General features: G+C 44.8%; 1 protein-coding gene across 1 annotated transcript in view; it reads right to left on the bottom strand.

Annotated features, from left to right (window-relative positions):
* Positions 1-18738, bottom strand: part of LEMD3 (LEM domain containing 3) — a 46530-nt gene that overhangs the window by 18244 nt on the left and 9548 nt on the right. Inside the window, 2 exon segments of the mRNA XM_038756497.1 lie at positions 596-662; positions 3113-3147. Of these exon segments, the coding sequence (XP_038612425.1) occupies positions 596-662; positions 3113-3147 (102 nt within the window).

Raw genomic sequence — 18738 nt, 5'->3', positions numbered from 1 at the left:
GATATTATACTTCACATACCAACAATTATGTACTCAGATTCTTAAAACAATCAAAACAAGAGAAGCAACATAGCCTAGTGGATACAGCCTGGGTCTGGGAGTTAAAAGGACCTAGGTTATAATCCCAGCTCCGCCACTTGCCTGCTGTGTGACCCTGGGCAAGTCACTTAACTTCTCCGTGCCTCAGTTACTCCAACTGTAAAATGGGGATTAAGACAGAGTCCCATGTGGAACATAGACTAGGTCCAATCTGAGGAGGTTGAATCTACCCAGTGCTTAGAACGGTGCCTGGCACATAGGAAGCACTTAAATACCACAGGAAAAAAAAAGAGATTATTTTGGTTAAACTTGAAACACCTGTGATTAAAGTATTCTCAAGAGCATTTAACATGGCTCAAGTAACTGAGTGGAAAAATGGTCTCACTGCTGCAGTGAGCTTTTCGAAAGCTCATTGTAGGCAGGGAATGTGTCCGTTTATTGTTCTTCTGTATTCTCCCAAATGCTTAGTATGGTGCTCTGCGCACAGCAAGCCTCAATAAACAGGACTGAATGAATGAAAACACTTTCTATTCACGGTGAATCTTAAAGAACTTACCTGCTACTTGGGCCAATCTATCGTGAAGTTTGTATAAGGCGTTCATCATGATATTCTTGTCTGTTGCCTAGAATTAAGAAAATCTATTAAACGGTAGTCAGAAACTTAACAAAAATTCCAAAGCAAAGGGGACTCCCCGCCCAGCCCAGGTCCAGAATTGGCAGAAGCCGAGCCCAGCAGGGAGGGGCAGGGGACCGGAGGCTGAGAGGAAAATGCTCAGTCCTGCTGCCTCCTCTCCCCGACTTTCTGCTTTGCCACTGGCAGCAACGGAGAAGTTGGTGGAAGATGAAACACAATCTCCGACTGTGGGTGGGAATGGTGAGCAGCTCCTTCCAATACAGCCTTCTTTGAGGCAGACGAACCAAGGCAGCATAACTGAAATGCTCACAAATACGACCATCACCGGTTTCCCTGAACATCTGCTGGGTGGTAGCAGACAAGGGAGAAGTGGTAGAGGAAATGAACGCTCACCTAGCTTCCTTCTTTTCTCCTCTCCAATCTATTATTCATCCATACTCTCTCACTGTCCCCACTCACCCACCAACCCAACAGATTTACGGGCCTTTTACTCTGCTTATTCCTAAAGCGACAACCCGAATATCAAACCCAAAACCCTCAAGGCACGCTTACTATCCATCTTGCCATCTTCTCTCGTATTATCTCTGGAATGAGGCAATATTTTTACATTTGAGAGGGTTCTAAGTGAAGGCACCTACTATATGGGAAATTCTCTACGGTCAATACCTCAAGCCTTTCACCCTGGCCTGCCCCCATGTTCTCTCCCCCAAGGAACCCTTTATGGTGATACAGTTCTATAGTTCGAAAAGTTAAAGCTGGGGATTGGTGGAGAGAGAGCTCGCAAACACAAGGAAAAGACCTTCTGGATACTTGAACATTACTGACTGACTGAGACAACTGTTTTTAAAATCCAATTAAATGGCCTAAAATGGCAAATGGTCGGGGAGAGACGAGGAGGCGGGAGATTGGCTAGTTGGTGGCAAGAAGCCTGGGGATAAATCAAGGAACAGACTCCCTGATGATTCAATTACTGGAGGAATGCCTGAGTTAAAAAGAGACACATAGGGACCAAAAGAAATGGCGACAAAGCGCTTGTGTTCCAGACCTTAAGTGTTATTACCCCATATTCTGGGAAGGAGAGGGTGCCTCATATGCACAGGAGCACATTGTTGTCAAACCCGGTGTTAAAGTTGCATTATGGCACAGGAAACTGATTAACACCACAAATATGCCCAGAAGGGTTTCTTCTGACAGTGTGTTCTACCCAGACAGCTTTATGCTGTGGAGACAGTAGTAATAATAACTGTGATATTTGCTCAATGCTTACTATGTGCCAGGCACCATACTAAGCACGGGGGTGGATACAAGCAAATGGGTTGGGACGCAGTCCCTGTCTCACGTGGGGCTCAGCCTTAATCCCCATTTTACAGATGAGTTAACCAAGGCACGGAAAAGCAAAGCGACTTGCCCAAGGTCACAGAGCAGACAGGTGGTGAAGCCGGGATTAGAACCCAGGTCCTTCTGACTCCCATGCCCGGGCTCTATCCACTAGGCCAAGCTGCATCTTTGGATAGGATATTCCCTATCCAGATCACACAGTGAACATACGAGTTATGAAAGGACAGAATATGACTCCATCTCCCCATAGAGAAAATGCAGGAGTCAGTGTGGTTCACAAACATCACACGCATGTACTACAGTGCTCTGCATACAGTAAGCACTCGATGAATACGATTGAATGAATCCGTCTGCGTTAATACTAAAGAAATGCTACAAGATAATTATGAATTGCTATTGGGATGATGATGATGACAGGGCTCCAGTGGTCCTGTTCCCTTTGACACCTCAGAAATCCAGCGAGCACATTTGAAGGCAAGACCAGGGATGTTTACCTCAGTGCCCGACCTGACCTCATTTCAACTAGTAATTAACGTTTTTTTCTTTCCAAAAAAGAATCCTATTGTGCATTAATTAGAGCAGCCAGGAGCATTAGCACTGACCCTTGAATTGCAGGCCTGAAAAACAATCATGCTCTACAACAGCAATACTGAAGTTGAGGTTGCTTCACTCAGTCGTATCAGATGAATCCCTGCCAAGTGTTAGGGAGGGCCAGGGAAAACTGTTGGCTGGTGACTTGCTTTTGGAGTTAACCTATCTTCAAAGTTGATCCGAATAAATAACTCCACATTTACGATGATTGCTGTAGCTAACAAGACTATGTTCCTTGGCACTGCTGAATCAAGCAAGGGAGATGGAAGGTTTAGGGGTTCAATGAAGAACAAATAACTTACCGCGCCAATCTAAACTATAAAATTATGTCGACTTTAGACACACAAGAATGACGTTCTCATTAAAACTGGCTACGCAGAAATTTAAAAGGAAAGAATATCCTGACCGTTTGGTCAAATTCCCATTACAAAATACAGGTCACCCTCCTTGTATCTGCAGATAGATAGTCCCAAAATGAAACTCCAGAGTCTAGAGAAATGCGTTACTTACTTGTATTTTTTCAAATGTTCCAAAGGGATTTTTTACTATTGAGGAAAAAAAGAAGAAAATAAATTAATATCACCTAGAACACCCTGAAAAAAAACATGTGAGAAAAGTTGCAGATTATATATTATCAGTTTGGTTAAAGCTACAGATATTTATAGTCAAAACCCAAAATGCACACAAAACGATCAGTAGTTTACCAAATAGCAACAATGACTGGTGATGGAAGAGCTCAGAATTACTTTACCTTAATCTGAACTAGTTTTTCTCCAATTGTCCTTGTAGCAACTCCCTCTGGACTATAAGCTCATTGTGGGCAGGGAACGTGTCTTATGTTACACTGTACTCTCCCAAGCGCTTAGTACGGTGCTCTGTATGCAGTAAGCACTCAATAAATATGACTGACTGATCAACTGGATATATCTACCTGAAACCACTATTTCTATCCATAGCTAGCTTTTAAAACATGTAAAAAATATAAATAATCTCATATTGTGGCAATACCCGGAGTTCAACTGCCCCAACTTGAGCCAGGGCCAGGCAAACTTCTCCGTGTCAGTCCAGGAAAGGAAGTCAGCAGCCCCCCCAAAAATAGGCAAGGAGTCATGATGTAGAGGATTTCACCCTGCCGCTTGAATTGCCTAAGTTGAGCTCCACAAAGGACTCCAAATTCTGCCAAAGACCCCTTGACTCGGAAATAGCAATCAAATATATTGAGTGCTTACTGTGTGCAGAGCACTCTCCCAGACACTTGGGAGAATACAACATAGTGGCATGGCTACGGGAAGAAGCAGAGGAGACACTATACGCATCTCTCCACTCACCCAGTTACTTTTCCCTTTTTACCCTTGCCTGGCTTCCTCGCAAATACAGACCTGGGAGTCAGAAGGACTTGGGTTCTAATCCTGGCTCCGCAGCACACTTGTCTGCTGCATGACCTTGGGCAAGTCACTTCACTTCTCTGGGCCTCGGTTAGCTCATCTGCAAAATGGGGATTAAGACTGTGAGCCCCATGTGGGACACGGTCTGTGTTCAACGTGACTGGTTTTATCCACCCCAGTGCTTAGAGCAGTACCTGGCACATAGAAAGTGCTTAAGAAATACCATAAAAAAAAATAAATAAATAAAAGAGGGGGGCAGGGGGAAGAGTTGTGGCCAAGGGCTGTTGCAGGGAGCAGGGAAGAAACTGAGGGTTGACCCTCAGTTAAAATACGTTAAAAATATGTAAAAAAAAAGGTAACAACATTGTTATCCTGACCTTTTGGATCTGTATTCATTCAATCATATTTATTGTGCAATTACTGTGTGCAAAGCACTGTACTAAGCTCTTGGGAAAGTACAATATAATAGCAAACAGACACATTTCTGCCCACAAAGAGCTCACAGTCTAAAGAGGGAGACAGAAATTAACAAATAGATATTTGTACTTTATTGTTGCTTGTAATTCATTCTGTGCATGTATGTGCACACACACACACGCAGATGCCTTCCCTTCTTAGACTGTGAGCCCCTTGTGGGACAGGAACCATATGGGAATTGTTCATTTTGTATTTGCCCCCAGAGCTTGGCACACACTAATGGCTCAACACAAGATCATTAAACAGCTAATGCTGGAGCTGAGGCTAGTTCTAGGGAGTCTCAGAAAAGCTGGACTTGATATTTCTGTGCTTCTCCAAATCAGAACCACAAGGAGAAAGCAAGCTTCCTAACTCCCCGGCTATTGCTTCCAAGTCCTCTGACTCCTAGGCCCCTATTCTTTTTCTCGTTTTTTTTATTTCTTTGGGTTTTTTTTGGCGGGGGGGGGGGGGAGATCCTCTGTTTATCCTGTTTTGCTGCTTTTATCATTTCAATCTTCCCTGGCGTGTCCTAATCCACATGTGTGAGATCCTTAATATAGCCTTAAGACAGGAATCTTCAAAACGCTATGTGTGTGTGGCAGAAAATAACAGTTTTGGATCATGTAATACACCTTGAATTAGCCACATTTTTACACAAATCCCCAAAAGGGGCCAGGTACCAACTTAAGACTGGGAACGCGGAAAGGGACTGGGTCCAACTGTATCATATCTAGCCCGGTGTTTGGTGCAGTGCTTGGCACACAGTAAGTGCTTGACAAATACCATTATTTATTAAGGAAGGCTGACAAGGAGGAGCTTTGGCAGGGAGGCTAAACAAAAAGACTTCGGAAGACATTTCGACCAGTCCCTTGTATTCTTTAGCAATCCTCAGGGTATTTTACCAATCTGGTATATTGTACTTGGCGTGGCTCAGTGGAAACAGCACGGGCTTTGGAGTCAGAGGTCATGGGTTCAAATCCCGGCTTCGCCAACTGCCAGCTGTGTGAATTTGGGCAAATCACTTAACTTCTCTGTGCCTCAGTTACCTCATCTGTAAAACGGGGATTAAAACTGTGAGCCCCCCGTGGGACAACCTGATCACCTTGTAACCTCCCCAGTGCTTAGAATAGTGCTTTGCGCATAGTAAGTGCTTAACAAATACCATCATTTATTTTATTTTTACTTTACTCTCCCAAGAGCTTAGTACAGTGCTCTGCATACAGTAAGTGCTCAGTAAATATGATTAACAATTGCCCAAAAAGGAGAAGGGACGACGGGAGTTCGGGGAGAGTAGGGGGATGTCGACTTAGAGGTACAACTGAGGTGGAGAGAAGATGAGGACATGAGGAAGAGATAATGATGGTTTCTAGGAGTGGGGCACAGAGGAAGATGGAGTATGGAATTAGGGAGCTAGAGAAAAGGAATAATCCCAGGAGCTGGGAGATATGTGAATGGAAGAGAGGGAGGGAAGGTGGTAAATCAAAGGGGGAAAGAAAGGAGAGGGATAGGAATCAATCAATCAGTGGTATTTATTGAATGCTTACTATGTGCAGAGCTTGGAAGGGTACAATACAAAAGAATCAGCAGGTACGTTCCCTGCCCCTGAACGGAGGGAAATGGATGGGGAGACTTTCAGCAAGGAACAGAGAAAAAGATCGAGAGGATGGGGACAGAGAAAGGGGAGAAGAGTCCCCAAGATTAGGTAGGCAATGAAACTGGTACAGAGAAAAGCAGCAATACTTCAGGATTCAACTTTGACATGGCAGAAGTTTGAGTTCTAAAAGTTGAAAACTCCTGGCAGGTTATTCAGCCCAAATAGGAACTGCATTTACTGCAAAACATCCCAGCTAAAAATCTGCTCTAGTAAGATTAGAATACCATTTCGCTTAGAGAAAAAGTCTTGTAGTTGGTTGAATTTAAGGTTACCTCCACTCTGAGATAAGTGTAAATGTGTGGTACTTAGTTTTAGAGATCCTAGAAAGATGAATAAATATTACCCTGCCGCATGACAACAGAAAACCAAACCTTTACTCTCCCCAAAATCTCTAAAAGGTAAGGCTGAAGGGAAGTGTGAATAACTAGTGATATTATAAAGTCAACACCCATTCCCTCATACCAAAAAAAAATCAAGTTTAAATGAGCCACAACTCCTGAAGATGGTACTAAGCTGCTGTCTAGGCTAATTTTATCAGCTACAGAGATACACTGCTCTCTCTATATACACATATATATATATATATATATACGCACACACGTCCCTTCATTCTTACATACCGAAAGAATATGTCTAACTGAACAGTCTAAGTTCTATTTTACTACCAAGGCAATGAGCAATAGATCACGAGCACAGATTTATTTTGAAATCATACTTTTGCTTTTAAGATCCTTTCTAAGATAAAAAAAACCTACATGCTCATTATATAAGAAGCAAATTAGTCCAGCGGTTAGATATATCACTCTAAACAACAGGGCCAAAACTAGTTTACATTAATGCAATGTCATGGTTTCAGTCTCCTTAACAACAGCTCTAGAGGACATCAGCAGGTATATCTCAAAAAAGATGCATACCCTTTCCACACCAAGGATTTAGTTAGAGAGACTGCAACCATGTTTCCTAACGCATAACACTATTGTTTGCAACAGTTTAGCAGAGCTAGAGGAAACTTCAAATGCAACTGTTGTGGAGGGGAGGAAGAAAAAAAAATGAGTGGAATTTTGCAGCACTGAAATGCAACATGGAAAAATTAAATGAATATGGTGGAATTACTAAAATCAAAATAGAAATGTGGGCCGATGAAACGGATAGACTGAAAGGCAGTTACAGGTGGTGAGGATGCAAATATGACCACTCTCACAACATTGACAAAATTTGGCAAAGAACAACAATTTTTAATGAAGGGAGAAAAAAGCCTAAGCACTAAAGCAGGAGGGGACATGAAATAAGTTGAAGTTCATCTACATAAATTTGAAAAGCTGGGGAGATGTTCGGCTTGTGCTTCTGTCAGGTTTATTCACCTATTGAAGTTTGGAGATTTGGCGAAGTAGAAAGAAGATGAACCAAAGGAAAAAGAAAAAGACAGTAAATCGGGTTTGAAAGCAGGAAGGAAGATAGGGGATGTTGGAGGGGGGAGTGACGTAGATACATAAGAGGAAAAGGATTTCCGTACATTCGAGAATTAGATTTTTAGATCTTTCCAGAAGAATTGGAATTCATGAAAAGTTACATCCTTTAGAAAGTTACATTCTTATACACCTTACTTGAAATCTCATTTAGCTTTCTCAATTTATACTAAAGTAAAACAGGTTCCGGGGGTCGGAGGGAGGATGGAACCTGCGTTCTAGGGGAGGGCAAGTTTGGGAGTTCTTGGGATTCTCATTTGGAAGGAAGCATGATGGAGCACAGCTGTGCCCCAAGGGCAATGGTATTTACTGAGCACTTACTGTGTGCAGAGCACTGTACTAAGTGCTTGGGAGATAACAGAGTAATAAACATGGTTGGAATGCTCCCTGCCCACAAGGAGCTATGGTCTATTCAGCTTATAAGGAGGACTGTAAAAAGACTGTAACAAAGGTCCTTATAAATTTTCTTGTAACAGAAAAGCAACATTTGGAATGCATCCATAATTCAAAAAGTGGCCTCTTGTTCACTAGATCCTAGTACAGCAGGAACTTGAGTACAAATGACAGTAGCCACATATGCTGGACAGGAAATCCTCTAATAAGCATCCAGCTCACATGTACTACACAATTAGAGAACTGAAAAGTGGCCCCCGACGGCCAGAACGACTAAACGTTCAGTTGTCGGAGAGCGAAAACGCAACAAGAAGCTCCACGGTAATACCCAACAGCCTTGCTGGCACGGGGAAACTCCAACCGCAGAAGCCAGTGCCAAGGATTAATGGGCATTTCTCTGTTACATGGTTTCCTATGTAGCTCTAAAGACAATAGGCAGGGCCAGGCCAACTCACCAAGACTGGTTTGGAGGGGGAGAAAGGGGGAGGACATGTCAACTTGCAAAAAACTGCTACAGCAATCCTGCACTATCTCATGATTCACAAAAGAGGCTTCCAGATCCCTGCATGGCAGCATGGAAATCAAGCCAATAAACGTGCGATGGACCGTGATGCAGTGCCACAGGAGAAGAGATTCTATCACTCAACCATATTCATTGAGTGCTTACTACGTGCAGAGCACTGTTTGGAGGAGTACAATAAAACAGAATCAGCGGACAAGTTCCCTGCACATAATGAGCTTAAGGTCTAAAAGGGGAGACAGCCCACCATGGGAGGGCTTGGTTTTTCATTCAGTCGTATTTACTGTCAGCTGTGTGACTTTGGGCAAGTCCCTTAACTTCTCTGTGCCTCAATTTCCTCATCTGTAAAAGAGGGATGAAGACTGCGAGCCCCCCGTGGGACAACCTGATCACCTTGTAACCTCCCCAGTGCTTAGAACAGTGCTTTGCACATAGTAAGCGCTTAATAAATGCCATCATTATTATTAATATAAGTAATTTTAACACACACAGCACTATGTGCCAGACACTGTTCCAAGAGCTGGGGTAGGTACAAGCTAATCAGGTTGGACACAGTCCCTGGCAGCGTGGCTCAGTGGAAAGAGCCCGGGCTTGGGAATCGGAGGTCGTGGGTTCAAATCTCAGCTCCGCCAACTGCCAGCTGTGTGACTTTGGGCAAGTCACTTCACTTCACTGTGCCTCAGTTCCCTCATCTGTAAAATGGGGATGAAGACTGTGAGCCCCATGTGGGACAACCTGATCACCCTGTATCCTCTCCAGTGCTCAGAACAGTGCTTTGCACATAGTAAGCGCTTAATAAATGTCATTATTATTATTATTATCATATGGAGCTCACAGTCAATCTCCATTTTACAGATTAGTTAACTGAGCAACAGAGAAATGAAGTGCCTTGTCCAAGGTCACACAGCGGCCAAGGGGCAGTGCCGGGATTAGACCCCAAGTCCTTCTGACTCCCATGCCCATGCTTTAGACGCTAAGCCACCCTGCTTCCCATAATTTAAATGGTCACATGTTCTACCCATAGTGAAGGTACTTTCCATGCGAAGATGGCCTCATCACAGAGAATATTCTCCAAAATCATCACGCTCCAACAGCCTCCTAAAAGCACTGTCTCCTACTGAAAGAGAACCAAACAGGCAAAAAGCAAGAAACGTCTCCCAACTGTTACAGCAATCAACACAGGAGTCTGAGGCATGAAAACCAGCCACACATCTGGATGCTGAATCATGCCCGCTGAGACCTACCAGCTCCTAGACCCCGCTTCTGAGCTGCCACCCCATCTCAAAGACACCGCCGCCACCGTCAGCCTCCTCGAAAACAAGGTGGGGAAAGATTAGAGTGCCACCACTACCGCGGCCTCAACCGCTGACGAGCTCCTAGCTAGAGCCCTTCTAGACTGACTGCTAAAAATAGCTTTTACTGCACTCTTCCAGAATCACAACGTAGCTTGAGAAGTCGGTGAAGCACGGCGGAGATGGTTTCAGCTGCACTTCAGATCCAGGAGAAGTGGAGGGAACAGAAGCAAATTCACCACACAGCCTCAGAGACCTGACAAAGCCATCTGACACACAAATTCCAGAACCTGCTTGGTAAGTTCAGTTGCCCTGAGAAGCTCCTACGGTACTGAGGCTGCTTCAAAATGACCCATCTGGTGGTGTCTTCCTGGATCTTGACCCGTTACCATGGCATAAAACAGGGATAATTAGGTGTGTTTTGTTTATAATGCATGTGGCAGAGAATTCATAACTTCACTTTGGACCACTGCCTTTCCCAAAATGCACACTTCCATTAAACACACCCAAAAAATGAGCTTGAAATTTCTCCTTGTCAGAAGCAACTCAGTTTCCCCGACTGACTGGCAGACATTTAGGCTCTAGTATTTTTAAGTCTAAAAGAAAAGAAACTGATTTTTTTTGGCCTGTTCCTACTTCAGTCTTCTCTCCTGTAATGAAGTATTAGCTAAAAGGAGGGGCTGGAAGTTGTAAGGGATTCAAAAAATACACTCCACAATGGAAGAGTCAAACTTTTCTGCTCTCCTTTCCCTCTAAATCTCTTACCACGAGAAGCAGCGTGGCTTGGTGGAAAGAGCACGGGCTTGGGGGTCAGAAGTCATGAGTTTTAATCCCAGCTCCGCCGCTCATCTGCTGTGTGACCTTGGGCAAGCCACAACTTCTCTGAGTCTCAGTGACCTCATCTGTAAAATGGGGATTAAGAATGTGAGCACCATGCGGGACAACCTGATTACCTTGTATCTACCCCAAGGCTTAGAACAGTGCTTGGCACATAGTAAGCACTTAAACACCATAATTATTATTATGATTTCCAAAATTGACCACCCCACGCCAAATGAACATTGTGACCTGTCAGGATATTTTAGAAAGCTGAAATGTATGAAAAGTGAAATTTTCCAACCTCCTACGTTTACTCTGCTAGACCAGATCTTTGATCAGCTGGAAAAAAAAAATCAGTCTTTGGCCAATTTGGGTTAAAGCTCCCGCACTAGAGGTAAAAACAAAAAACAAAAAAACCTAAGAAATGTTTATACTTTCAAAGGGTACAAACGTGTCCTTTTAACTTGAAACAGCAAGTTCCTTCACTGAGGACACAAGGGTGCAGGATAGGCAGAAGTTTTGTTTGTTTTTTTTTAATGGTATTGCTTACGCATTTACTAGGTGCCAAGCACCCTAATCAGTCAGTCAGTCATACTAAGCCCTGTACTAAATGCTTGGGAGAGTACAATAAAACAGATTCAGTCCCTGCCCACAACAACCTTACAGTCTAATTTACACTGTATACTAGGGTGGACGCACAGTTGGCTATGGTCCTTGCCCCACGTGGGGCTCACAGCCTTAACCCCCATTTTACAGATGAGCTGACTATGGCCCGGAGGAGGGAAGTGACTTGCCCAAGGTCACAGAGCAGACAAGTGGCAGAGTCAGGATTAAATACACTTATGCACCCATAGCACATATCAGCTTCCAGTCCCGACTATAAATATTTACTCATCTGAACTTCCACTTTTCCTTTCTCTTCTATTTCTAAATCATTTTCCATGTGTCTCCGGTTACTAGGCCTTTAAGCTCCTCAAAGACAAGGATCCCTCTTACTTATAATATGAGCCCTAGAAGGGACTGATGATCTTGTATCGTGGTCGGCACATAGCTCCTAACAAGTATCACTATTACCATTATAATCATTATCATCATCATTAAGAGTCCTAAACTCCAACTTGACAGGTCATCACTGGTGTTGTTGATGGCTAAAATATTCATTCTGCTCTATTCATTCATTCAATCATATTTATTGAGCACTTACCGTGTGCAGAGCACTGTACTAAGTGTTTGGGGGAGTATAATACAATAAACAGATATTCCCTGCCCACAATGAATTTAAGGTCTAGAGGGGGGAGAATCAAGTATTCCCCAATTTGGAGGGCCAGTATCCCCAACTTCCCCTGACACAGCCAGGACCAGCAGATGAAAGATAGGGTATAGCATTCCCAACCCCAGAGCTCTGCAGAGAGCCAATCTCTCTCACGGTTTCCCTTGCAACAAACAGTTTCCGCTTCTAGGTTCTGTGGCCTGAATTCAAGCTCGATCAGAACATCATCATCAAAACAATAACAACAGCACTTGTTAAGCGCTTACTATGTGCCAAGCACTGTTCGAACAACTAGGGTAGATACAAATTAAACAAGTTGGACACAGTCCCTGCCCCACGTGGGTCTCACAGTCCTAATCCCCATTTTACAGGTGAGGGAACTGAGGCCCGGAGAAGTGACTTGCCCAAGGTCACACAGCAGACATGTGGTGGAGCCGGGATTAGAAACCGGGCCCATGCTCTAGCCACTTCATGCCACGCTGCTTCACGTAACTTCTGATGGTCCGCCACTGCCAGTATTCACCTGGAGCCCTCGGGAAAACGGTGATTTGAAAACTGCAACCAGGATTCCTGCCAGGATGCACTGGCAGGAAGTGTCTTGCCAGCTTGCCGTGTTGCTGGCTGGCACGGGGGACCTGTGACGGATGAGCCACCCTGGGAAGTTTCCGAAACCTGAGCCAGCCGGCGGTCTGCAGTGGCTGCTCAGCAGCCCTGTTCCGATCTGCCCAGTAGAGAGTGGAGGGGCGGAATTAGGGAGAGAAGGGTTTGAGGACTCCGGGTTTTTTTTTGTTTTGTTTTTGATGGTATTTGTTTAGCCCTTACTATGTGCCAGGCACTGTTCTAAACACTGGGGTAGATACAAGCCAATGAGGTTGGACACAGTCCCTGTCCCACGTGGGGCTCACAGTCTTAATCCTCATTTTACCGAGGAGGGAACTGACGCACAGAGAAGTGAAGTGGCTTACCCCAGGTCACACAGGAGACAAGTGGCAGAGCCGGGACTGGAACCCAGGTCCTTCTGACGCCCAGGCCCGGGCTCTATCCTCTAGGCCAAGCACTAGACTGAGTGCTCGGGAAGAGCGACTGACCCCTGCCCGCGACTTATACCGGGAAACCCGCCTGGGAAAATACACACTGCCTACCTGGAGCACCCCCGGTTGGAAGCGGGAACTTGGGGTGGCAGCTGAGCTGCAGTATTTCTACACAGTGTGTCATCCTACTGGAAAAAGAGAAGAACGTGCAGAAACAGACAGAAATGAATCGTCCATTATGTGAATCCTGCTTCCGTGACCTTCAAGGGTTTTGCCTGCCCCCCTCATATGCAACAGTCCTTGGGGTTACGAGGGCTGTTACTGTAAAAGCCGGATGCTGGGCTTATCACTCCAACAGTCAGGCACAACTGGCTGCAGTGTAACTGCTTTGGTTGGTGTCTCAAGAAAATTGTGGATTTGGGGCCTCCGACTGAATATGTACAAAAGTATCTGCGGAGGAGAAGGTCGCCTGCGACAAGGTGCTGGGCAGGTAGTACTCAACTTCGTAAACAGAGAGAGTTCCATACATTGCAGACAAATCGATCAAATGTCCAAATGTCACCTAAAATACAGGGGTTATGTCCTTGAAAAACCTCCTGTTACGGGAAAATTGCTCTAAAGTAAAAACTGGATTCAACTGGTTTAGGGGTGAGGGGGGTAGAAGGTTCAGAGATACCTCAACAGCTGAGAGTTTTAAGGACAAATGTCCACACTGTTACTACGTCCATCGTGAACGGAAGGCTTATAAACTTGCCTGCGATTTTACTGCATTCACTACCGTACAGTTGTGAAAACACGGAATACCGCAACGACGCAGGTCAGTAAAGCAAAAACAGGGGCTAAGAAACACAGGAGCCTCACACCATGGAGGCCCTGGGCACAAATCTTCCTTTCTGCCCCAAATCACACCAACCTGTGAGTTGTGAAATAGGGAGAACAGACTCCTGTTGTGGGAAAGAATGTGTTGTATTCAAATTGGGTCATAAACACATTTTATAGTCGAGCCGAATGTATGCCATAAAAATGGCATTTGCCTGTATTACAAGGTCAATGCTAGATTCCGAGCCTCTCCGTACACTTTTATTCGTCTGACAGTTTTTGGTATTTATAACTTTGCACAAGAGTGCCTTTGCCCTTATTTTGAGAGCATAACCACCCTTACCCATATAAAATGTACAGTGCGACTACGGACATACCAACAAGCAAGAGACTCCTGTTTCAGGACCTAAAAGGTTTGCTAGGAGACTGGGACAAGCGCACATTTAAAAAAAAAAAAAAATCAAATCCCTCCAGCTCAACAGGATTTAAGTTACTAGTCTAATTTTCATGCTAAAAAATGGAGTTGGAAGCAAATACTTTGCTGCAATCCAATGTGCTAGAATTCGAAATTGGGTGGAAGCAGACAAGACGGCAGTTCACTAGTAGTAATGAAGATAAGAACGGTATGTCAAGCGTAGGATTGGTTCTGTGTACTTCTCCTGAAAACCTCCCTGCTTCCTTCTCCCATTCCACTGTGCAATCAGTAGTATTTATTGAGCACCTATTATATGAGGAGCACTACCCCAAGTACAGGGGGGAGCACAATCGAATTAGTACATATGGTTCCTGCTCTCGAGGAGTATAAAATCAAGTGAGGAAGAGGTACAGTAGAGGGAAGAAAGGGATAGGTGTGATAGGAGTTGGTTCTGAGTTAAGATGAGTACAAAAATGCCATGGGCAACTGGAATTGCAGGTTGGCCTAGTGGAAAGAGCACAAAGGGGCCTGAGAGTCAGAGGACCTGGGTTCTGATCCTGCCTCTTGCCAACTGCCTGCTGTGTGACTTAACTTCTCTGTGTCTTAGGTACCTCATCTACGAAATGGGGACTCAGTGCCTTTCCTCCCTCATTCTTAGACTGTGAGTTCCACGTGAGATAGGAACTGTGTCCAATGTGATTAACTTGTACCTGCACCAATGCTGAGACTCCTGCTTGACACAGTAAACACTTAAACACCAACAACATTGTTATTACTTAAGTGCTTCGGCGGGGTAGAAATGCAATGAGATTGTACACTCCTCCACTAGACCAAACTCCTTGAGGGCAGGGATCTAGTCTACCAACCCTACTGCATTCTCCCAAGTGCTTAGAACAGTTACTGAGTGCTTACTGTGTGCAGAGCACTGTACTAAGCACTTGGGAGAGTACAATATAACAACAGACACATTCCCTGCTCACCATGAGCTTACAATACTCTGCACACAGTAAGGCTCGATAAATGCCACTAATTGATTGGCGGGGGAGGATAGTCATTCATTCAATTGTATTGAGTGCTTACTGTGTGCAGATCACTGTACTAAGAGCTCGGAAAGTACAAGTTGGCAACATATAGACGGTCCCTACCCAACAACGGGGTCACAGTCTAGAAGGGGGAGACAGACAACAAAACAAAACATGTGGACAGGTGTCAAGTCGACAGAACAAATAGAATTTAAAGCTAGATGCACATCATTAACAAAATAAATAGAATATTAAATATGTACAAGGATATGAACAGGGGAACCTGGAAATTAATCAAGGAAAGCCTCCAGGAGGAGAAGGGATTTTGGAAAAGGAGAGAACTGTGTTCTATCAAATTTGAAATCAATCAATGGTATTTGAGAGCTTACTGTGTACAGGGCACTGTATTAAGTGCTTGGGAGAGTACCATGTAACAGGGTTGGTGCAAAAGTTCCAAAGAGTGAAATACAAGGTATTTCCTTCTGAACAATGACCAAATTCCTAGAAATGAGCAAGATTAACAGACTGTTCCGAGACCGATTCAGATGGCAGGAATCCTCCGGTTTCAAATACGTTTTGATGACATCGGTGCTAGTTATCATGATACATCACTTGATCTTGTACACCTCCTGCTTCCCCCATGTCAGTCACATGCCAACACGGCACTCAACTACCAGTAACCCGGTGGTGGGCGGAGAATGTGTCTGTTACACTGTCAAACTGTCCTCTCTCAAGCGCTTAGCACAGTGCTCTGCACATAGTACGCGGCTCAATAAGTACGACTGACTGACCACAGCTCTGATTTCACCACCTCCATCCCCTACCAATGCCGAATTACCAATTTCTGACCACAAGCTCCTTTTCACCTGACCAGCAACCACTGGACTTTCCCAACTCTCCTTCATCACCGAAAGCCCCCAGCCCGTGGACCCTCTCCACTAATCCTGGAGTCCCCGCCGTTCCCGTCCTCCCTAAAAGCAAAGGTCCACACCTTTTCTATAACCCGCACTATTAAATTCAACTCCTCTGCTCCGCCATCTCTCTCGCACTATCAACCCTTACAACCTGCTTCCTCAGCTCCTGCAGCCACGGAGATTAGCGCTGTGGCAGAAAGTGGCCAAACAGGCTGACTTCTGCCCCTTCGTGTGCTCTGGTGCTGAACTCTGCCCCTTCACCAGTTCAAAACCATTACAAGGACTCCCTAGTCTAGGGGCTCCTCCCTTCCCCCCAACCTATTCCAAGCCCTTTACTCCCTCCTAAAGCCCCCGCAGTGCCACCCATCCTTCCTCCCTATAATCCTGCTAACGACTTTAACCAGCAAAGAGAACGTCAGATTTGAACTTTCCCAAAGGTCACCTTCACTTCCGCAGTGCTGTTGGTGAAACCGAGGCCAGAGAGTTTCTCCGAGAAGGAATCGGTCAAGAGGAAGGGAAGACTCACACACTTGACTCTTTTCTCCCTTTCGCCTGCTACACTTGGTAAATCTAAATCCTGCTGGACTTTCTGCCACAGTATTTCCCAGGTCCACCCCTTCCTCTCCACTTATATAGCCAACAGCCATGTCCACGCCCCCATCAACTCCTGGATAAAGGATTGCATGAATCCTCTTTCTGGTCCCCCTGCCTCCAGCCCCTCTCTTCCAGCACTTAGAACAGTGTCTGGCACATAGTCAAGCGCTTAACAAATGCTATGATTTTTCTTCTTCTTCACTCTAACCTACAGTCAACTGTTCAGATAAGTCTCCTTGAAACACATAACACCCCTCCTCAAAAAGCCTTCCTTAAAAATAGTCACCCTTTTAAACTGCAAATCAAGCATCTTCTTGGGCTTTCTACCTGCCTTCCATCCCTTCTGCTCAAAATAATCATAACAGTGGTATTTGTTAAGCATTTACTCTGATGATTTTGGTATTTGTTCAGCACTTACTCTGCACAAGCACTGTGTTAAGCACTGCGGTACATGCAAGACAATCAGGTTAATCAGTCCTTATCCAAGATGGGGCTCACAGTTAGGGGGAGAACAACTTTGAATCCCCCATTTTACAGTGGGGGAAAATGAGGCACAAAGAAGTTGTTTCTTGCCCCCAGTGAAACAGCAGTTCGCATCCCTGTATTCTCCGTTCTTCCCAAGGTACGTTGGTTGGTATTTTCCTTGTTCCTGACTCTCCTGTTTCTGTCCCACTGTGCACACCCTCTCTCCTGCCTAGGATTCCCTCCCTCTCAAATCCGCCCAAACGCATCCTTCCCCACTAAACAGCCACCTCCTCCAAAGGGCACTGCCAATTCATCTCCATTTCCCTGATCATTTCATTCCTTAGTAATAATGTTTCAAGTTATGTAATGCTCTTTATTATTCCAAAGGACTTTCACATCAATTACCTTAATTTATCCTCTTCAACATTCTTGTGTGGGAGGGAAAGGCAGATCGTATCACCCCCATTTAAGAGTTGGGGAAAACAGAGGTCAAGGGACTCACCCAAAGTCACACCACTGGTCAGTAGTAGAAATGACTACAGCTGGTCTCCTGACACCCAGGACACAGCCCTTCTGGTAGGACCCCACAATTTCGCATCAGCCACCCTCACTGGCCATAGGTACATCTGCTTCCTTACTCTGTTTATCAGTCAACTTCGTTTGGGTCAGTCGTACCTCAGTTTTCACTCTTGTACCCATTGTATGCCTCTATTTTGGGCTTGCCCTGTCTCCCCATTTGGGTAGGGTAGGGGGCTGTGTCTACTTTTAGGGAAAGGTCCCTAAGCGCTCGCCACGGTGCTGTGCTCAAACGATATCGGTGATGATGAAAAAGCATGCTTCATTAAAAATAATCCTGGCTGGGCTTCACAAAAGCTTTCTTGCTGTCTCGTGGAAAAGTGAAGGGGTACATCAACGTGCCTGTAAACTACCTCAAATTGAAGATGCTTAGTCAAATTACACTAATTCCTAGTTTTCACTGAAAAAGAAAGGTAGCATCATTTCTAGTACTTCACACAACTATCACCTTGGTTTCTAAACATAGAGTGTCATTTCATAAAGGCAACTCATTCTTAATTCAGCCAATTCAACCATGAAAATAACCATCGACCAGCCAGTATCAACTTGATCCATTAACAGCACATAGCAAGTTACCTGTGTCGGGAGAACTGTACAACGCACTTGGGAGAGAACAAGTGAAGACAGTTCCTGACCTCAAGTTGCCTACAAGTCAGGCAGGGAAGACCAACAAAAAATAACTGACACACAGAAGCAGAGAAAAGAAAGATGGAGACAGAGCTAAGTGCTAAATAGTAGGGTATGTGTATCAACATGACGGTAAATGCCCTGGGTAGATAAAGTGCATCACTGGCACAGGAGGCCAAGCAAGATATGACTTGGGGAAGATTAGAAGTTAATTGAGGAAGGCCTCCTGGAGATGCAGTTTCAGAAATGTTTTGATGAGGAGAGCTACGGTCTGTCAAATCTGAGGGATTACAGGGAAAGGGGAGGGAATGAGTAGGTCAGTGGCAAGGGAGACGAGAATTAGGTTGGCAAAAGGAGCAGGTTCATTTGAGGGGAATGAGGAATGTGAGCTGGGGTGTAGTGCAAGAAGAGAGAGGCT

Source organism: Tachyglossus aculeatus, chromosome 14 (assembly GCF_015852505.1).
Source record: "Tachyglossus aculeatus isolate mTacAcu1 chromosome 14, mTacAcu1.pri, whole genome shotgun sequence".
Lineage (NCBI taxonomy): Eukaryota > Metazoa > Chordata > Mammalia > Monotremata > Tachyglossidae > Tachyglossus > Tachyglossus aculeatus.
The sequence above is the reverse complement of the archived record's forward strand: the minus strand, read 5'-3'. Positions and strand labels throughout refer to the sequence as shown.